This window comes from Aplidium turbinatum, chromosome 3, assembly GCF_918807975.1.
Source record: "Aplidium turbinatum chromosome 3, kaAplTurb1.1, whole genome shotgun sequence".
NCBI lineage: Eukaryota > Metazoa > Chordata > Ascidiacea > Aplousobranchia > Polyclinidae > Aplidium > Aplidium turbinatum.
Window position 1 is genome coordinate 40,576,973 of NC_137474.1, and position 22,162 is coordinate 40,599,134.

The following is a 22,162-nucleotide window of genomic DNA, read 5'->3' on the forward strand; positions in this document are numbered from 1 at the left end:
GAGCAAAGCTCTCACTTGAAATCCTTTAAATAATGCTGTTATGTGCATTAGAAATTTACTAGATATATGCCATAAGCATAGAAGCCTAATGATGACTGAAGATGAAGATGGGAGTTCATATTTCATGGAAGTTCATGATCAGATACGATCGGTTGATGTAGTTTTACGGTATTTAAATATCATTAGTACTTGATCATTTATGTGGAAATCACTTTATTACATTCTTCTTCTGTTACCTAGATCTTTAAATCGACTCCATTATCTTTATGATGCTTGATTTGTAGTGGTTTGCTTTTGCTCGTTTTTGTATCTGTACAGTTGTACACATTCCCTAAATTTTGTTTGAAACCACTGTAATTTCTTCTGAAACTTTGACAAGGTGCATGCACTTTAAAATAAAAAAGTATTGTCCAGAAATAATTAATAATAAGCAGACAACTAAAATTACCAACAGTTGAATATTTTTGTTCATATTTGAAATATAGTCTACAGTATATGTTTGCCAAAGTGATAACTTTTATTTTATAATTGTGAGGTAGAAATATTTTTTTAACCTAAACAAGGCTTAACTTGCCAATTCTACTTTCAGTGGTTCCGATCACCCAAAACAGCTTGAAATACAACCGAAAAAAATTATCACCAAGAAATGTGATGGAACGCGTGATGTGTATCCTCTAGTGGTATCAGTGGAACCATCCAGTTACACTTCTATACAAAAACATCTAAACGAAGGTTCAATTATGTTCTTATTTACAGTATAAAATTTATTAACCAATATGGCATATCTACAAAAACAAGCATCTTGGAAAAGTCTTAAACTCACATGATGCATCATGCATGCAATAAATGTAAGTTTAATTTTGCAACATGTTTCACAAGGAGGTGTGTGTAACTTAATTGCACTTTTTGCTTCAAAATACTTAACAAAGACTAATGCATATATATGTGATTTTTTTTCATATTTTGTTCTTTTAGTAATCATGATACCATGGTGTTATTTGGCCTTGTTTACTGATAGGCCATAGAAAAACTACTTGTGTTGCAAAAAGTACGGTATGTGTGTAACTGTGCATATATCTTGTCTGAGTATGAGTTGAAAGTTTTAAGTTAAAATGGGAAGCATGAGCTTATAAGTATTTGTACAATAGGGTCATTCCATGTCAACTCAACAGGGTGTGCAAGCTCGACCCTCTTAGATTTTCTTGAAATTCACACTAAAGTTTCATATTGATGTATATTATAATAAACACAAAAAAATATTTCAGCTCATTATCTCAAGACGTTTAGAAATTACAGCCCTTCAAAGTCACCAAGGTCCCTCAAAATGCGTTCGCATGTAAATTTTCCTCCATGTTTGGGTCTTCACAACTTTTCATGTAAAGCATTTACAAATCTGAAATTTGGTATTCTGATTAAGAAGCAGCCCTAGTTTTCATATCTACCATCGAAATTGCTAATTTCAAATTAGTTTTAGATACAGAACCTTTCAAAAATTGAAATTTTTTACATTTGAAAAAATTACATCAATTTTTGATGTCCGCTATCTCCCAAACCAATAGTCCCAGAACTACCATTTTGCATATTATTATTCTATACTAGTTGGTAATTAACCCCCATGAGACTTACACTAAAAAAATGTGAAATTATTGAAGTTTGGAGGGTGCAAAGATGAAGCGCGAGCAAAAAAGCGCAAAATGCGCCATCTTGTGGTTAATATTTGACCCTGTGGACAGTCATTCAGGAAGTTGAAACTTTCAGAAAAAAATCTTCTTTGCCTAAGCTATAAACAGTTCAAGTTTCAAATATGTAACCCAACTCCTTCAATAGTAAATGCAGCTGTGAAATCATGAGTTTGACCATCACATGCAAAAGTCTTGGGGGTGTGAGGTAGTGTGGCTTACTTGGCAAACATGAAAATGTTTTGAATTTTGCTGAGGACACCCTTTTAAATTGTGAAGTTGTCAGAAAAAATAACTCCTTCAAAACATTTTTGAATTTGAAATTGATTTAGGGGTGGCCCTCTCCCCCTGAAGTTCTGCGCCCTCCCCCAAAATACCAAATCTTCATATCTCAAAAACTGCTGGAGCTAGAGATACAGTTTTTGTGTCAAAAGATGCAGAAAACATGATTTCCTATCTGCTTTCTGAACAATGATTGTGCCTATCTTGAGTAGAAAAGCAGTTATTTCAAAAAACTTGTTTCGGGTATTCCAGCACAAAGCAGCGCTGAACAAGTATTTTGGTCCAAGTTATTCAATGCACAAAGTTCATAAACTAACTTGTATATAACTGGTTAGTTTCAAGATAAAAATGAAACTAAACAAACAAGCAAGCAAACAAAGAAAAAAAAGTCAAATGAATCAGTAATAGGTCACAACTCGCAGCTATAACTAAGTCAAAACAGGAGAGTTGTATTGTTTCATGTTTTTGTGAATCTCTGCTATTTACTGTTGACTTTTTAAGATCATAGCATGCATAACCATCACAACGGGTAGATGGCTTTTCCGTGTTTCAGCATAATTATCTTTAAATGCCTTGCTCTATAGCACATTGAGTTGGTAACAGTAAAATAAAGCAGCACTAACACAACAAAGCAAGTATGGTATAATACTGTAGTTAGCAAAGCACATTCAACAGTATGAGGCAAAGAATATTGCACAGCAAAATAATATAACTCCATAAGTGTACAGGATATATTTGTCACAGGACATCCCCGGCCAGGAATAAAAAAAAAAGTTAACACTGAGATTTGCAAGTCAGAACATCTTACATAAGACTTAAACACTGGAAGCAAAGTAACGGACACAAAAGATTGTGGCAAGTCATTACAATTCATTTGCAGTGTGATGGCAAAATAATCATAATTCGATCATAGTCCATTGTGTTTAATCTGTACTGTCTGCCACCATGCCCTTGCAACTGTAGAGGACTTATTATACACAAAATATCCCGGAATGGAACCCAGTACTCATTCGTGAGTTGTGAGAGCATCTTCTGATGTGATGCTGCTACTACCTATTGCTGATTCATTTGTTTTTTTTTCTTTGTTTGCTTGCTTGTTTGTTTAGTTTCATTTTTACCTTGAAACTAACCAGCTATACAAGTTAGTTTATGAACTTTGTGCATTGAATAACTTGGACCAAAATACTTGTTCAGCGCTGCTTTGTGCTGGAATACCCGAAACAAGTTTTTTGAAATAACTGCTTTTCTACTCAAGATAGGCACAATCATTGTTCAGAAAGCAGATAGGAAATCATGTTTTCTGCATCTTTTGACACAAAAACTGTATCTCTAGCTCCAGCAGTTTTTGAGATATGAAGATTTGGTATTTTGGGGGAGGGCGCAGAACTTCAGGGGGAGAGGGCCACCCCTAAATCAATTTCAAATTCAAAAATGTTTTGAAGGAGTTATTTTTTCTGACAACTTCACAATTTAAAAGGGTGTCCTCAGCAAAATTCAAAACATTTTCATGTTTGCCAAGTAAGCCACACTACCTCACACCCCCAAGACTTTTGCATGTGATGGTCAAACTCATGATTTCACAGCTGCATTTACTATTGAAGGAGTTGGGTTACATATTTGAAACTTGAACTGTTTATAGCTTAGGCAAAGAAGATTTTTTTCTGAAAGTTTCAACTTCCTGAATGACTGTCCACAGGGTCAAATATTAACCACAAGATGGCGCATTTTGCGCTTTTTTGCTCGCGCTTCATCTTTGCACCCTCCAAACTTCAATAATTTCACATTTTTTTAGTGTAAGTCTCATGGGGGTTAATTACCAACTAGTATAGAATAATAATATGCAAAATGGTAGTTCTGGGACTATTGGTTTGGGAGATAGCGGACATCAAAAATTGATGTAATTTTTTCAAATGTAAAAAATTTCAATTTTTGAAAGGTTCTGTATCTAAAACTAATTTGAAATTAGCAATTTCGATGGTGGATATGAAAACTAGGGCTGCTTCTTAATCAGAATACCAAATTTCAGATTTGTAAATGCTTTACATGAAAAGTTGTGAAGACCCAAACATGGAGGAAAATTTACATGCGAACGCATTGTGAGGGACCTTGGTGACTTTGAAGGGCTGTAATTTCTAAACGTCTTGAGATAATAAGCTGAAATTTTGTTTGTGTTCATTATACATCAATATGAAACTTTAGTGTGAATTTCAAGAAAATCTAAGAGGGTCGAGCTTGCACTTTTCCAAAAACCTGTTGAGTTGACATGGAATGACCCAATACCTCTATGAGACAACATATGGCCATGCTTACAATGCTACTTCATATTACTTCAGATGATAGTTCACCAGTAACTGCATGATGTAAGTTCACTCTAACAATGGACGCTTGGCATTACAGGCGTTGGAATTCGCTTGCAAATGAAAGAAGAAAACCAAGAACCATCAACAGGCTTTTTAAGCACAACCGTGAAGCGGGTGGGCAATGAACTGGGGAGGATGGAACGCGGGGCTTGTCAGTGTGGGTGTAAGACATGCGGTCTCACTCTTTTTGTTGACAACGTGTGAGTAAAAATTGAGTGGAATTTTTTTAAACAATTGTCATGCCATAACCATAAATCATTTGCTGTTGAGCTATCTTTGTTACTTACCTCCTTAATACAGTAGAATTCGCCTATAACGGCTTCGTTTATAACGTCAATTCGCCTATTACGTCACATTTCGCTCGGTCCCGGCAGAATTCCTATCTTTTACATACATTGTAGTTCGGCTACAACAGCATCGCCTATAACGTCAATTCGCATGTAACAGCACCCTTTATTGGTCCCCAGACGTCTTTTGTTCGTTTATAACGTCACTTTAAGCCATCACCTTCACCACGAACGGTCAGTCTTTTAATCCAGTTAGCGCTGCTGCTTGCAAAACGTCTTCCCTTTATTTTGCTACGTCGTTCGCAGCAGGGACTTTAACTGAATTAACTTTTTTCCCCGCGTGAAAAACTATCACGTGTAAAAAGCAGCTCTACAGCTGACCTTTAAACAACTCAAAGCAACAGTTGTACAATGTACGTGCAGTACTGTATAAACTAATTAACTTTTTTTTCCCGCGTGAAAAACTATCACGTGTAGAAAGCAGCTCTACAGCTGTGTCAAATCCGTGTCAAAACCGAAACAGCTCAAGATCAATGCCTTTTTTGCTAATAAACAATGAACTTTTCTACTACTGTATGTGACGAGCTGTATTGCGTAAATTTCCTGTACCTTTCGCTGTAGGTTATTTTTTTTAAACAATTTCTTTGTTTAGTACTGTATTTTCTGCGTGCCTTTTGTCAGTTTGGTGGTGCACAGTAACCCTGATTGGATTATACACCTCTTTCTTTAATCAAAAAACAGTTGTGGAATAGTTTGCGGTAGTTCGTCTATAACGTCAATTCGGCTATAACGTCAGTTTTTGCAAATCCCCTAGAGGTGCCGTTATAGGCGAATTCTACTGTATTGCCAAACGTTTTCAACCTGAAAGAATGAGAGTGGAAATAGCAGTGCGACCTTTCAGGCCAAGGTTGTTCTGACCCTTGGTTGTTCTGAGGTTGAGGTTCTGGGGCTAAGGTTGTTCTGAGTAAACTGAGGCCAAGTTTACTCTTCTTCACCACTCCAAGAGTCAAAGGGGCTCTACCTTTCACCACCATAGAGCAGCGGCGGCGACTCGGTCTAGAATACTAGCCACTGAATTGATTGTTCATCCAGTTTGCGCAGTTGCGCAGACCACGCACACCATTTACTGCAGGGTCCACGTTTTTAGATGCAGACAGTTAGGTGCCTACCAAATGAGTGCGCATATTGTGGCTTCAGGATATTTAGGTGCGGTCCTTGGTCATTTAGGTCAGTGCTTCCCAACCTTTTTCAGTTCGCGACCCACTTTTAATGTAAGTTTTATTGTGCGACCCACAATGAGATATATATGACATCTTTATTATGGCATCTTTACTACTGGCATATGTACTGAAATAGTTAATGCGACACAAAACAACACATCTAATTGTTAGGCTACATACTGTATTTGTTACATTGCTGCATAGTTGTGACGTAATAGTAATGGAATAATTTCCCGATCTAATAGAAAACAGGGTGCACAATTCATGAAAATAGAAATTCAACAAGGGAAATGAAGATAAGAGTTAGCGATGGCGAAGGCGCAGTACTGTTCAAGACCAAACTGCGGCTTGTGAGATGCATAGTAATGTCGGATTGTCGGTATTTCTTAGAAAATTGTAACATTCATTAACGTTTAGAAATGCTTCGCGACCCACCGGTTGGGAAGCACTTATTTAGGTGCTATTCGGTGTGTCAAATTACACTCATAATCATTTTACACTCACAACGATTTTGTAAAATTACATCAAATGCTCCTCCCCACTAACAAAGTCCTGCGTGCGCCTCTAAACGTACCCCCAATACGCGTGGTTCACTGGGTTGAATAAGCCAATTACGTTAGTTTAATCTTATACAAATTATAATACAATATAACTTGGTTATAATTAGCAAATGGGCGTTTTTTTTAATTCGTTTTTTTTTTAATTTGTTTTCGATTCGAAAAGCATTTTGAATGCCCCCTGTGAGAAAACCCTGCATATGCCACTGTCTGCAGTATTACCATCAAGCACCTAATGAAATAGGCTTTTCTGGAAATCACCTAAATGACTGGACGGTGGACGCCGCACCTAAATACCCTGAAACCACAGTGTGCGTCTTTTGGAAGGCACCTGAAAGATGTGCTCTGTTTAGTGCAAAATAGATGACGCGGTTGCAGATGCTGTGGTCTGCAGTTTGTCGCCACACTCGCAGATCGCGAAAGTCTGCTAAAAATGAATAAAGGAACTTTATGAAATGTGTGAATTAATAATTTGAAGTCATCACCGTCCTGCATTGGTTAAGGTATTACATTTACAATCATGTTTTGTGTGTGTTTAGGAAATTCAGTCGAATTTTGCCATTGCCATCCCAAACCTGGCGGGATCTGTTCAATAACTGGTCCTGTTGTGGAAGCTCGCATGGGGACGGAACCACGACTACACCAGGTTTATTATGCAACTTCAGTCTTTTGTCTGGCCATTTTGATGTAATAATCGGAACACTACACTGCCGTACCTATGAAAAGACAAACAGCTGCTCAAGATTATACAGATTGTGCTCCTTCGGTTGTAGAGAGTGCAAGCAAAAACTGCAAAAGCTTTATTGTGCTTCATTTGAATTATAAAGAGCGTGGGATTGAAGTGGTATGTGCGTGATGTTAAGCCCTGTAACTCAGTCGATAAACATGCTGCTATTCCAATGAAGCTGAAGCAAAACCAAACAATGCTGGTGCAGCAACGCTCACCTTGAGCAACGAGTTTCAAGTACAGTTCCCTGCACACTAGCACGTGTGAATGGAATAATTCACAAACAATAACATTTAACAACCATGCTTAAACTGAACCTACATCAGTATTCAAAGTCACTACAAGAACATAAACATTCTTGCAAGTACTTTATACTTAATTTGTATTACCGGTACTCACTTTTTTAAAAGAAAGATTTCCAATTTTTTAAAATCAGTTTTGGACGGATATAAGCGAGTCTGTAAGTTTACTTTATAATCATCAGTTCGTAAGTGATGCCGCTCACGTTTGGTTAATTTATTAAGCTTTAATCATTGACTTCATTAGTCTTGTGAAAATCCATCCATAGGACCGCATCCAAGCGGTCTCGCAAGCGAGGTGGTCGCGCAATAGAATCTTGCTTCGTTGGCATCATATTCGTAACAATTGGATACGCATTCTTAAATGTAAAGAAAAACAGAATTGTCCTCTCGTTGAGTGGTCGTGGTCTGGAAGCGGGTGTTGTCGTGTTACCGAAACAGAATGCAATGTACGGTATTATCATATACAAATGTTTATGAGTGACCGCAATAATGGGGTTGGTCGACAACTGAGGTTCCAGTTTGCAAATGATCGTGAATGTGTTTCAGCTTATGCCGCTCAAATGCCCTTCAAGCCAAGGGAGGGAGATTGCTTGGTGGACGACTTCAACATTTTGGTCCATTTCAAAGCAGTTGAAAAGAAAAACATTTTGCTTCGAAAAGTGAAACGGAAAGCTTCGGATAAGGTACCAACTGAGTGGCGAAGGGGTCACTTTCCGTAATAAACTAACCAACTATTCAGGATACTGATCGTGTACCCCTTCATGGAAACAATCTGGTTTTTTTTTCATCTATAAACCTCTGTTAAGACCTAAAGTCAGTAAAGATTGATATACGTCCTGGTTTGTTTGGATTAAACCAGAGATGCATGGTATTACCACGTACGGCAACATGGCCCGATAGCTCAATTGGTTAGCGCGTCACTTCTGCAACGAAGAAACTTCACCATCAATAGCAGCGCTGGTTCGACTTTCGGAGTGTGCGCTTGAGCAACGCACGTTAAAGACTGCTCTCCATTCAGCGGCATCTAATGGATGGAATAATTTCCCGGCAACAAGACTTCAACAATCGGAAACTTCACTCTGTCAATCCCGGTGACCGGGCCTGCGTCAGTGATTCAAAGCCTCTACAAGTATGCGAAACTGCCAGGATTAAGCTCTGCAAGAAGCTTTCCCAGTCCGAGGATAAAGATTCAATCAATCAATCAATCAATCAATGGTACTTAGTTATATTATATCTAGTATGCCATGTGCTCAGGGTACAATAATAGTATTTTATCAGCCCTGCTTTGTAATTGCACTTTAGCTTTTTCCATAAAAAGTACCTGAAAATCTACTATGCTTGAACTGTTTCTGCAAACTGACATTTACCTTCGAAGCAAGTTTAATGCACCTGTTTTTGTTTGTGCAGGGACCGTTAAACCCCCAGGGCGTGAAATGTGCTAGATGCAGGGCTATAGTTGGGGAGTTGCTTACTGAAGACAACAAGACGATAGACGCGTTCAAGTTAAACAAAAACAATATTGAAGTCTTGTCTTTAAGAAAACATCTCTCTGAAACTATCGTTAGGTGAGATAGGCTTATCTTAAGATCTATTCTTTCAACTGAAGCAGGCAAAATGGCGTTTACTGCGTCATTTAACAACATCTGGTAGCAAAATGATCTCTTTTTTACGTTGGTTAAAGGTGGTTTGTCGTATCCAGGCTTACACCCAGTGGTTGAAGATTTAGATGAAGTGGACGGGAAGGCAAGGAAGCCAATCTTCAATTCTTCATGTCCACCTTCAGGCATGCCTTTAAGTGTCCTGCCAAAGACACAGCCGCATGCTCTTGAGTGGTGTCGAACAGGCGCCCTTTCGATTGTCGTTCCAGCGCTTTCACCACTCAGCTATGCAGCCCACAAGGTGGTTGAATCTACATGAAAAGGAGCAACTTAGCTAGCTAGCTGAATAATTTTTATTTAACCATCAGATTTTAAACTGCAAGTGGTGAAGCTAGATGTTTTAAAAGAGTTCCAATAAAAATTCCTCGTTTGTTAATCTGTGGTGTGCCACGTGACTTGGTCAAGACGGCCACCGCGCTTAACAAAATATAAAAATAACAACCTCGTTTTCAATTTCGGCTTCGTTGTAAAATAGTTTATAAGAAATCCGTTGAAATCGGCAACACTCTGTAGTTCCCTGCCAGCAAAACATGCCGTTTATGGCGCATAAAAGAATTATTTGAAAAACTCAGGCTAGAAAAAGAGCAGCAATTTTTTGATGTTAGATCTTTTTGTTGGAATACGTGGAACTTGTTGGAACGTTGAGATTTTGTTAAAACGCGCGAGAAATTCATCAACTCGAAATTGTGGTTTTACTCTTTCGCTACGTAAGACCACAACAGTGGCCTACATACAAGCCAGAGAAGTCACACCAGTGAAAAGCGACTTCGCGAGCGAAATTAATTTCATATGGCCAGGGCCGATAAGAAAATAATTTGGGCCGGGTACCAATAAATCTTCGGGCCCCAAATTAAAAAACTTCTGAGAAAAACGCACTATATCCAACGACTACAAAGTAATTTTTCATGTTCCTGGGCCCTTAAAATCATCCTGATTTCAAAAGTACACCCAACAACACTATTGCAGTCAACAATGGCGCAGAATTCCGTAGCGAAAGAGTTCAAGCCCGCTGTAATATTTCAATTCCTGTCGAATTGCCACGAATATCACCCGATAGTTTGAATATCTTTTTAGGCCGATCTTTTTTAGTGAGTTCTTCCTTGAAAGACTTCTTGCTCAGCAACTATCCAATGCTGTCAACAGCCATGCCACACACTTGTTCGTTGTTCAAGATACGGATAAGAATGTTTATTTACTTGTAAGTAGAAGTTTTTATGAATTTATTTCCGTTTGGGCAGAGCAGGTGCTTTATGATATACGGCTATGGTTCCGAACCTAGGTCCTAGGCGTTTACTTTTTGAAATGGCTTTTCTTCTTCTATTTTAAAATCCTTCGTTGTTTTAGCAAAAGAGGAAGTTGGTCGGTTCAGTTGATGAAACGTTGTAAACGATGTTGCAGTATTCTCTTTGTCTAGCTTGTATTTTCCGAACGATCGACGTTTGCTTTTAGGTGAAATAATTGGTCAAGTCTCAATCAAGTAATTTATTTTTGCTTTGCAGCTACGGATACTGAACACCAACACGAGATTGTTTGTCAACAATGGAAAATCTACCAATGAGGTGTCGGACTCCAGCAAAGAAATTCTGTCAAAAACCATGAAGAATGGCGGTAAGGTGGCACTCGTTGCATCCGAATACTTAACAAACATGCTGTTGGGGAATCCCTTTGATTTTCCCCGTAGATGAAACAACTGTGCAGTTAATGCCACTGCGAAGGATCCAAATCTTAGCTTAGTTGTGATCAATGGGGTAATGGCGTTGATCAAGAACTTTGTTTTTAATTTGATTCAGCATTGAGAAAGGTTAAGCTCGGGTCATTGCAGCATGACTTGGGTTAGGTCTTTGAGTGCAGTAATTTGGACAGATCTGGTGCAATAGTAACAGAAAAAGCTCGTACTTTGACTCAATATTACTGCACGGCCAATTACATCTTAATTAACCGTTTTACCTAAATTCTAACAGGATTTTAAATACTTGTTTGTTTACAATTCCTCTTAGACGACAACGATAGCGCGAAGCATTCCAAGTCCAGCGGCAAGTGCACTCATCACCAAGGTGGTAGCGGCGACTGCAAGGGCATAAAGAAACCCAACACGACGGAACAGAGCGATCCGGGCGAGAATGGAGACGCGTGTGAGAATGAATCCATACGCAGAGATGGCCCTCCGCGCATGCACGGTAGCAAGGTCGCTGAAGTCATAGAAAAGCTCTTCTCGTTTTCAACCCACCTCATTTCGATTGGGTACGCTATTATGTGGGCAAAGCTTGCACGTTTATATTCAAGTTTGATTATTTATTTATAGTACTTGCCACTTGGGACTGGGCAATATATGTAATTATGTATGTGTTTGTAAAAACAAATAGTTTTTTTTCTGCTTTAGTGTAGTCGTAGAAGAAATAAGTCGGACCTTCCGATTTTAAAATGTGTGATAGAACGTAAAGAAATCTCTGAGGAAGCACGTCATCTTGCTGTGTGAAACGTCAAAAAGCTTGTATTTTAGCGTGTACTTCTTAGTCATAAAATCGACTTTCCCTTTAAACCAGATAGATTAGTAGCCGACATTCTGAGCATGGAATGCGTTACAAGTTCACTATGTAGTTAGATTCGAGTTTGTATTTCAGACGAACCTGCAGTGACATTCGTAATGCCGATGAGAGCGGCTGTGAAAGAATTGTGAAACTTATGTACGCGAACACCTATGAAGAGAAGTCTCTCAAGTAAGTTTGGATAATAAGTTAATTAGATTTAGAGCTGGTTTTGGAGACTTTGATAGCATTTAACAACCAGTAGAGAACATGCTTTGTGGGGTTTTAAAGCACAAGAAAACAGCAATAGTTTTTTGCGAGTGTAAAAAAACACGTGGTTCTAAGTTTACATGTTTTTTCACTTAACGTTTTATGGTGAATATCTGCAGGCTTTCGTGACGATTGAAGATACCATGCAGGTTGCAGAGACTTTCTAACCGCAGTGTTATAGCATCTTCACTTTCACTTAAACTATATCCCCAACAACCGTAAACACGATCAATATGTGTTTTGCAGCAAACTAAGCTTGAAGTGGCTGCGCGATGAAAGGACACTTACTCTCTCGTATCCGAAACACATATGTATCCAAATTCTTCTGGTCCTGGTTTCCAGTACTCTCACAATGCCAGTCGCTCATCGGGTTGTGGATGATTTTGTGGTTGGATTTTTGCGACTCGACTGAAAGAAACTCGACTGAAAGAAACGACCGCGTGACTTTTGCCTATTGGGACGTTGCTTTTCCTTTAAGCCAAATTTTAACACAACTTCTCATAGTATCTAATTAGAAAGAACCAGAGGGTTTGTGTTGTGATATTAAACTACAAAGTGTCCTTGTATGTGATCGCGACCGTATTTTTAATTTATGGCACTGGATATACACCTTATCACATCTCAGCGTGTGAGCACTGTAATTGCCACTTGTAAGCTTCTCCAATGTTTTATTTAAAGGTTTTGAAATTTCGTTTTTAAAACATGCTTGCTAAAAAACCTGCTGCGACTTTTAAGTTCTTATTCCCAAGCGTAGTGCACTCATGTTTGACGTGATTCTACTTCTGTACATGATCAGCACATCTGATTTCAATATGCAGCACACTTTGTTAGCAAGCAAACTTATACTGCACGATTTTGTCAAACAGCTGCGTATTTTTTGTTCATATGTTTTTCAAGTACTTTTTCTACGTTGTTTTTACGTTTGTGTCACTAGCAACTCTAGTTACAATTTTTGCTGAGCGCCGCATCTCTCTGCCCGGTGCTACTGCTGGTCTCTTTTGTCTTCCACCCTTCAATCATATTTCGTGTCTTGTGATTGCCTTGGACTTGGAAATGCATCTGAGTATCGATTAAAAATAGTACGTGAACCTATTATTGTTGCCTATCCATAATTCCATATTGTTATCCAGCAAAACATGGCAAGATTCTTTATTGCATACTACATCGATTCATTTATGGACGACTTGTAAATTAGTTCATTCAGGTTGGACGATTGTGAGAAGGATTTTGCCAGTCGTCCATGCTTGAATCAATGTAGTAGCCTATGCAATAAAGAATCTTGCCATGCTTTGCTAGATAACATCATGTACAATTGTACAGGCAACATAAGTGGGTTTATGTATCACCAATTTAATCAATACGCAGATGCATTATTGGATTTTGCTGGCTGAAATTTCCTAATGGTAATATTGCCTTTCCCAGTCAGCAAAACTTGCCCTTGTTACATCGTCGCAAGACATTGAAGCGATAAAAAGACAATTTTGTTTTGACTTGGTTCTATAGAATCGCCACGGTTTCCCAGACAGAAAATCGGTCATTGTTACATATGTTCAATGTCTACAGACGTTGAATCATTATAAAAATGATGGATTTTGCTGCTTGGGTCGTTGCTGGTCTTGGTTTTGCTGCTGCTGACCTTTTTGTTGACTGCAGTGTACTCAATGCAGATGTTTGGTTGGTTGATGAATACACGAATACGCAAAAGAAATCCAGTGTTTTTATTGGACAGAAGTGTCTGACCAGCACATAAAGGAACATCAACAATTAACTTTATTGGCTTGCAAACGAGAACATGCCCAAACCAGTTTTTTACACTGCATCAACGTCGAATCGATGCCAAAAATAAACTTTTTTCTGGTTGAGACAGTGCCGCCAATCTCACGCAACTTATGTCAATAACCCAGATTGTTGTGCCATCAAATTTACTAGTTTTTTTTCGTTGAGTGACAGTCTTAATTTACCTAAACTTCAAATCAACGCAAAAACTATGCGTTAGACAATCTATTTTAGTGATGACGACTTTTCAGCCATGCATTATTGTGCACAAGAACTTTAAGGTCATTGTGTAGACAAAAATTAACGTCTGCAGACATGACATTAATCTTTGCTGTGATTGCCTGTCACGAGCAGCAAAAATTCTAGAAAACTTCAAAAGCACTGATGACGCGAGTTTATTTTTTCGATCTTCCTGGCGTCATTTTTTCCTTTTCCCTTTTTTCAGCCTCCAGTTTCGCTTTCTCTTCCTCGTATTCAGTGCATAGCTTGGTGATAACAGCGCTGCTGAGGATAGTTATCACTGTTTTTCCGTCTTGACGAGTCAATGTGGCCATCTCCAGCTGCAAGTTAAAAAGAAATGGCTTGATCTTGATTGGCCACATAGACCCAAAAATATGCTTCAGATAGAAGTTACGACACACAGATCAATGTATATATTTGGGAAAGTCATTATTCACAATTTGAGAAAGCCTCTTTGAAACTTTACTCTGGTAAGTTGGCATTCTTCCACTAGAGACTTGCACCACCAACGCAGGGCAGGTTTGAAGAAGAGTGAAGTTTCGGCTCGTTGAATGAAGAGCTGTCCTTGATGTGCTTTGTTCATGTGCACACCTCAAGAGTTGAACCAACATTGCCTGATCTCGCTGTTCTTCCTTCGCAATGTCAAGTGTTTGTCTACTAAGCTATCTAGAGGTAATTTGCAGTGGAAACGTTCACCCCAATACAAAACATTCTGTTTTGTCATTTCCAAGCTTACGCCCGGTGGCTGAAGATTTAAATTAAGTAGACGGGAAGGCAAGGATGCCAATCTTCGTTTCCACTTTCAGGTAGGCTACTGTGTCCTGCCAAAGACACAGGTTCTTGAGCGGTGTCGAACAGGTGCCCTTTCGAACGCCGAACCAGGGCTCTTATATTAAGTTACGGCTGAAGGTACCCTGTTTCTAAAACAATCACTGTTGTTACTTACCCTTTCTGAAGTCAGCTTGTTGGTATCTAAAGTTTTACTCAAAACTTTAATAGCGAGTTTCAATGCGTCCTTTAATTTTGTTTCGTTTTCTTTATATTCCTGCTTCAGCATAGAAATGGCAGCCTGAAAATACGCGACAACTGCTACAAACAAAAAATTCGAAACATCCTTAGCATGCCAACTGCTACGACAGTTTTAAGAAAAAATGAAGTAAATTTATATGTAAATCACGTCGTGATGTAACATCGGGATAATAAAGCATCAATTTCCAAAAAGACTGAAAATTTACGTAAATAATGCAACAATGTGTACGTGGCGTTAGTGACGAATAGGTGTATAGCAGTGGTTCCCAACCGGGGAGGAATTCCTCCCTAGGGAGGAATTTCATGAGTTCAGGGGAGGAATTTCAGTTTTTGCCGTTCGTGTGCAAGAGCTACATTTAATAAGTTAATAGCTGTTTATTTGCTAATAAATTTCATACAAATATTACCCTAAAAGTGTTTCCAGAAAGCGCTATAATCCATTATTTTAGTGTAATTTTGCAAAAATTTTCCGGGGGAGCATGCCCCCGGGCCCCCCTAGAATACGCGTGCCTTCGGCACGCTCTAACCTCCCACCAGTTTTATTGCTTCCCTTGCTCAACCGACCAGGGTACGCCACTGCACATGAGGTAGCGATGTCTTTAATCAAACACTTTGTTGTTCTCTTCGATCCATCAAATATTTGGCCCCCCCAAAAAAACATTTCTGGCTACGCCACTGGCCAACACGCCACTAAAAAACCTTCACATACCTTGGGTTCCGCTTGCGCAGAATGAGGATGATCGACACGATAGTTTTGATAAGCCAAACCAAAAACTGGCATATCTGGTAATTTTTATAGACCGCCGGCTGTGCGGTCCCTGATCCCGTTTTTACTTCCGATCGGAATGAGGAAAGAGTCTTAGAACCCTAACATAATGGTGTCTATTACAATCTGGGGGAATTCTAGAGAAACCATTTTAGTTAAAATTCTAAGGTTTCTAAAATTTAAGACTCCCTTTTTTGTTTTTAGTAATATGGGGAGGAATGAATAGTTCCAAAATAGGCAAAGGGAGGAACGCAACAAAAAAGGTTGGGAACCACTGGTGTATAGTTTTACGTAAACGTGTCGTGGTCAGAACACTCAGTTGATAACAGTGTTGCCATTTTACGAGCAAATTATTCAACCAAACACCATTCCATCCAATAGATTTAGCCTATAAATGGCAATATGAAAACGTTGTCCAATGCAGTTAGTGTGCATAGCAAACCGCCATACATGGTTTTCGAAATTATGATATGTGGGTTCGACTTCACTCTGCAACAGAGGTAGCAACCCAGACAGCAAATCAGTTGTTTTTTTACATTGATTCAACGTCAAAAAATGAATGGCCGATTTGCTGTCTGGGAATGGCACCCAACATGACGAATTGCGAGTGGCAACCATTGAGAAAAATACAATCATTTCTGCAGTGATGCCTTATTCAAAACTGTCTACTTGCTTAAGATACATGTTACTGGTGGCATGACCCAAACCAGCAAATCAGCCCTTTTTACAATGATTCAACTTCTACAAACGTAGAATCAATGTAAAAAAACTTCATACTTGGCTGTTGTTTCCTATACAGGTCCCTTTCCACCCCCCGTAGTTTCCGCTTGGATCAGACATGTAGAGTTGAAAGCCATAATGTCTATCCCAACCCATGTACAGCACTGATATGCCAAACGGGCGAAGACCTACAAAACAAATGCACGTCCATTTTATGTTCCAAGACGTAGTTTTATAGCGAAGTATAGCAACAGAATTTGTTTAAAATTGCTATTCATAAAAATATATGAAGACTTTTGGACCGTTGACAGGAAGTTGTAGAGTTTGTTTACAGTCTCTGAGTTAATTCTTTGAAAGACATTACAACATTAGTCATGTCTGCAGTTAGTTCAGGAGTAGCTAAATGTTCAACACTTTGACATTTTAACAAAGAAAAACTTGAAATATTGTATATCGATTTTCAGTCTTATAAAAGAAATGGTTTCAGCTCCTTATTCAAAGCTACTTTCCACATCGATAACTTCGAGGGACTCATAATTTCACCATTGAAGCTTGCTGCTTTTATCACATAGCAAAGTTCAATTCAGTAAGCAAGCCGATTAACGAACATACATTTAACAGAAAAATACACAACAAAACACGACGTCTCTACCTCCGTATTGAGTGTAAGCCTGCTTGATGTCACACAGGTGAGTCACCAGTTGTTCAACCGGGATGCACTCTTGGTAGCTCAACTTGTACCTAAAAGCAATAAACACGTGGTAAAATAGAAAAAATAAGTTTAAATAGGTGTAACTTGTATAGTAGCGAAGTTACCACGCAATAGACATAACTACAAATTCAAGCGACCTTTGAGCCATTTTCCTTAAATCAGCCACCAGCACATTAGCATCAGAGGTGATTCCGGCCACACTGCAGGCGATGTTGTCATCCAATGTGTAGATCTTGTCGGACAAGAACACGTCATCCAGAAGCTTGTGGACGTTTCTCTTCTCAGCAGCAAGAACGACTCCATCACTAGCGAGTATTCCAAGACAAGTTCCTAAGGAAATGAAAGAAATTTGAAGAAAATCTTCAAGAAACTTGATATGTTGATCGTTAGCTAATTACTTTGAAAAAATACACAAATTGCAAATGGTAATAGCTTGTCAATATCACTATGTGGCATGTGCTTAAAACAGGTTTCTTGAAAAGCATCATTTATAAAACGTCTTTGTAACCATACAGTTCAACGTCATTTTTGGTGACTATATATATCTTGTTAGAAGCCCAATCTAGATGCCATACTCAGGTCCTGGGTATCTTGCATAAAAAATAAATAAATTGTTGCAAGAAATTAAACCCAGTTCTTTGCAATCCATCAGTTCTTTCTGCATACTGTACCTGCATGGCCTATGGCTTCCATGGCATACTCCACTTGATACAGTCTCCCTTCTGGGGAGAAAATTGTTGTACGAGAATCATATCTTCGTGACATTTCAGAAAGCTTTGAATTATACTAATTTGAAATAAACCTTAAATTCGGTAACATATGTAGCGCATTAGATGTTAGTGCTGATAATATTTAACAAGGTGAGCACAATGAATACTATTATCTTGAATAACGTGGTAAGAAATATAAGCATGATTTGGATACCATTAATAACAATAAACAAGGATGAACAAGGCAGTTTAGAAGTTGAGTAAAGTTAGTAAACACATTTCATGATCATTATTGCTTCAAACGTAAGAAGTCAATACATATGAGTAACTTTGATCCTTAAAATGGTAAATGTAATGAAGGGGCCATTACGCTGTTCAAAAGTACCAATTACTCATAATTGTTGTCTGCTTTTTCTTTAATAAAGCACACACTTGCTTTAATAAAAAAAGGAATTTACTCCCACATGTGCCTGTTTTCCTCATACAACAAAAAAAATATCAGCATGGTGAACGTTTATGTGTGAATTTGTGTCATTACTGATGTGAAAACAACACTGCAGGCTGTGCTGCAAAAATAAAACATAAATTTACACAGGTGGTGTTAGAAAAGCATTAATGTTTATCAAGTACTAGTAAAACAATGTAAATATGACATAATAATATTGTTTTACAAGAGATTTTAAGAAATTTGGAACAAAAATTTGTCCAACAGACAGTTACACAAAAATGAAGCAAAAAAAGTTTATTAATAATATTTAAAGATTCAGAGGTGCTCCCACAAGAGACATGTAAAGGTACATTACACACTGAGGCGGAGGAAATTTTAAATCACGGACACAACACTTTTAAAACGGAAAAAATAATAACAAGAGTACTTTTACACAATAAACCTGATATTGCCATGTGAAAAACTCTTGTTTACCATAGCATTGATATGTTATAAACAAATTGATAATGACAACCAAGAAAAAAAAACATATAAAAAACAAAAAACCCTTAATAACCTTAAAGTTTTGTCCAGGTTATACACTTAAAATAAAAATGTTGTCAATGTTTTGGTCCGCAATAATCAATAAAAGGAAATTGTCAAGGCATTCAAGTTTTATAAATTACAGATTAACAGACGACATACGCTGTGGGACAATTTTTGCATGAACAAGAATTGCAGCAATACAGCATTGAAATATGAAAGCAAAAATTATGCGTATGCAAGTATATAATATCTAAGTAACATGTTTAATTGATCATCAGGCTATATACAAAGCACATAAATCTTAAGACTTATTATCGGGGAAGCAGAAAACGTTTACAATAAGACAAGCAAGTTTGCAACAATAAGACAAACAACTGGAGTGTTTTTTTTTCATTTTGCCTTATGACCAATAAGGATACGAGTCAAAATTGAATAATTTGTAATGCTAAATGCAATTGGTTGTAAATAAATGCAATCAAAAATTTAATAGCAGTAAACTTCAAAAAGACTGTTAGAATATAACTGTGCCTATATATATACTGTATTAAACTGAAGTGACACTGGTGGAAAAGTTTTACCACATTGGGTTATACAGATACTTCATTTTTTTGTTTTACAAGAGTTTTGGCTTGAACAAGTTGACATATAGATATAAATCGTAATGGCCCGTTTCGGCGAGTGCCCTATTCAGCGAGTTCCCTATTCGGCGATTTTTTGAAATTTTTTTAAAAATTATCGGGTACCGTAGCCTAATTATTATTGCCGTTTTAAGGTTAGGGTCTTATTTCTAGCGACGTTAAAACGATGTAAAAGTGGCAATGATAATTAGGCTACGGTACCCAATAATTAAAAAAAAAATTTCAAAAAATTGCCGAATAGGGAAGTCGCCGAAAAGGGCTCTCGCCGAATAGGGCACTCGCTGAATCGGACTAATCGAAGTCGCCGAATAGTAGCAGACTCGATATAAATAAACTATGATATCAATAACAAAGTTGTCTTTGTAGATTGTAGAATGCATCCAGATGTAAAGATAATGGTAATGCAACAATCAATCATAAACTTCCAACCCCCATAACACCAATCCTATGGTACTTAGAACTTAACATTAACAAACAGATGTTAAGAAAAAACGATATACCGGTACTGTACAATAAAACACAGAGGGGAAATAATTCTGATGAACAGCAGTACACAAACTATACTTGAAATGTGTAGGCTTTCATAAACAACAAAAAAATAACATATTTGATCTTTGCAAATATCAATATGGGTGTATATGCTCCAAATAAATGTTCATGCAAACACATCAGGCATAGATGCTTCAGCAGAAAGCCATAAAGTTGGATTATAATTATTACTGACATTGTATGATACATATTATATAATCAACAAAACTTCTTTTTTCCTTTCTTTTTTTTAAAAATACATACTTGTTCAGTACTCAGTAGTCTATAGCATTTCTTAAATATCTTGTAACACTTTAAAAATGTAAATATTCAGGTCAAAAGCCATATGTAAATGTCACACATAATGAAAAATTGTGCTTTGTGAGATATATATATCTACAAATAAGTAGGCTAAGCAGCAAAGTACCGGGAAAGTTTGATTGCCACCATTGCTATCCTGAGTAAGTGATACTGCGCTATTGACAATAGTTTTAGTATTATTTCGAGTGTGTCATACAATCAACAGAGTATATGCTTGGACATGCATCACCTTGACATCTTAAACTGTCATTTTCTTGAGAATGGGTAATATCATATCAAACTTAGGTCGCTTCGTGGGATCTTCATTCATGCAGATCCTCATCAGCTTACAAATGTGAGGAGATATACCAGGTGGTATGGACACACGCATGCCTTCAAGAGCGATCCTCATGCCACATTCCATGTTAGAATTATCTGAAAAGGGAACTTCCCGTGTGACCATTTCCCAAAGGAGAATAGCAAAGCTCCACATGTCAGCAGATTTACGATTAATTTCTTCATGCTTTCTCTGTAAAGCTTCAGGAGCCATCCAAGCAGGGTTATATAATTTTCCGGGTTCTTGGAAAGAGAATTTGACATCGGCCATATTGATTTTGCACTGCATCCCATCGTCAATCATAATATGACGAGAGTTAATGTGCAAACGGGGTATGATAGGCTCAAGGGAATGAAGAAATGACATTCCGTTGGCAATATCAGTTGCAAAAAGAACAGCTCTAGCATGGTCCACAGTGACAGTAGACTCATGAAGAACATTGTAAAGTGAGCCAATTGTAACATGCTGACTCACTGTTGCCAAAGTTTTTGCTGAGTTGACAATGCCCATAACAGGAAGAACACTTGGGTGTGAAAAGATACGAAGACGTAAATATTCTTCATGAAATTCACGTTGTTTTCGAGATGTGATATCACGAATTTTTAGCAACTTGGCCACAATTTCTTGTTGACCCCAACGACCTCTCCATGTTTCGCCTGAGTGAGAAGATGCAATTTTTCCTTTCAAATTTAGTTGACGAAGATCTACATTTTCATGATGAAGAGTGCCATTCTTTGCTCTTGTACGGGTTGTGCCTATCACAACATTATCTTTATAAGGCACTTTTTGCATATCTTGACCTAATGACTGAGCCAATTCTTTTAGGTTTCTTGCCAAAGTTGGCCTAGCTTTCGACAAAGGGGTTTGGTCATATTTGTTAGAAATACTAACCAATGCACCGTTAGCTATAAGCTCTTCACAACAAGCTGCATGTTGTCCAAAACAAGCATAATGCAATGGAGTATTTCCATGTTCATTGAGAACGTTGATATCACACTTCAACTGAATCAACTTTTTGAGAATATCCAAATGACCCATCTGAGCAGCGTTGTGTAAAGGAGTGTCATCTCCCATATTTGCAGCACTGAGACGAGCTCCTCTCTTTAGAAGTAATTCAACAATATGCATGTGGCCCTCTCGGCATGCCCAGTGCAAAGGACTGAAAAGATGGTCATCACCTTGATTCAAATCATTTTCAGTATTATCAAGCCAAACTTTTACAGCAACAAGATTTCCGTCTTTGCAATGAGTGAAAATATCATTCATTGTTTCACCTACTTCTCACCAGTGAGGAATAATTAACAGTCAAACAGCAATCTATAAAATATAACTGAATTAAGTTTTACAGTCCACCACAAGACAGAATGCATGAGAAGCAATAAGCTGTTGACAAAATGTACGTAGACCTTTTCAAGTATTTTTGTATTTTGGGTGAAACATCTTACATCAAATCATGATTAAAAATATATCACTCTGAGTAAATCAAATTTCATTTTTAATTCTCCTTCATCACACGTTCATTGTCCACAGAAGATACTTTAGTACTTCAGTCTATCACAAAATCTT

At 37.8% G+C, this 22,162-nt stretch overlaps 3 protein-coding genes across 5 annotated transcripts; 1 reads left to right on the forward strand and 2 right to left on the reverse strand.

Moving 5' to 3' along the window:
• Positions 1 to 55: 55 nt before the first annotated feature.
• LOC145767303 (E3 ubiquitin-protein ligase E3D-like) lies at positions 56 to 13,926 on the forward strand. Of its 3 annotated transcripts, none has more exons than XM_082579095.1 (11): positions 56 to 168; positions 590 to 732; positions 4,359 to 4,521; positions 6,925 to 7,031; positions 7,961 to 8,097; positions 8,822 to 8,979; positions 10,147 to 10,270; positions 10,572 to 10,680; positions 11,070 to 11,313; positions 11,694 to 11,789; positions 12,114 to 13,926. In XM_082579095.1, exons 1-11 carry the CDS (start codon positions 89 to 91, stop codon positions 12,277 to 12,279), a joined length of 1,527 nt encoding a protein of 508 aa, XP_082435221.1. In that variant the 5' UTR covers positions 56 to 88; the 3' UTR covers positions 12,280 to 13,926. The 3 variants fall into 3 exon arrangements, with proteins under 3 accessions (XP_082435221.1, XP_082435222.1, XP_082435223.1); XM_082579096.1 differs by having other exon boundaries at positions 10,162 to 10,270; XM_082579097.1 differs by lacking the exon at positions 56 to 168 and adding an exon at positions 243 to 379.
• LOC145767305 (proteasome subunit alpha type-4-like) lies at positions 13,571 to 18,575 on the reverse strand. The gene is made up of 6 exons (XM_082579099.1): positions 17,782 to 18,575; positions 17,248 to 17,440; positions 17,051 to 17,139; positions 16,456 to 16,586; positions 14,830 to 14,952; positions 13,571 to 14,203 (listed from the first exon to the last, which is right to left on the reverse strand). The coding sequence occupies exons 1-6, from the start codon at positions 17,873 to 17,875 to the stop codon at positions 14,039 to 14,041; spliced, it is 795 nt and encodes a 264-aa protein (XP_082435225.1). The 5' UTR covers positions 17,876 to 18,575; the 3' UTR covers positions 13,571 to 14,038.
• LOC145767304 (scaffold protein ILK-like) lies at positions 17,913 to 21,862 on the reverse strand. The gene is made up of 2 exons (XM_082579098.1): positions 21,496 to 21,862; positions 17,913 to 21,351 (listed from the first exon to the last, which is right to left on the reverse strand). Exons 1-2 carry the CDS (start codon positions 21,860 to 21,862, stop codon positions 20,519 to 20,521), a joined length of 1,200 nt encoding a protein of 399 aa, XP_082435224.1. The 3' UTR covers positions 17,913 to 20,518.
• Positions 21,863 to 22,162: the final 300 nt, after the last annotated feature.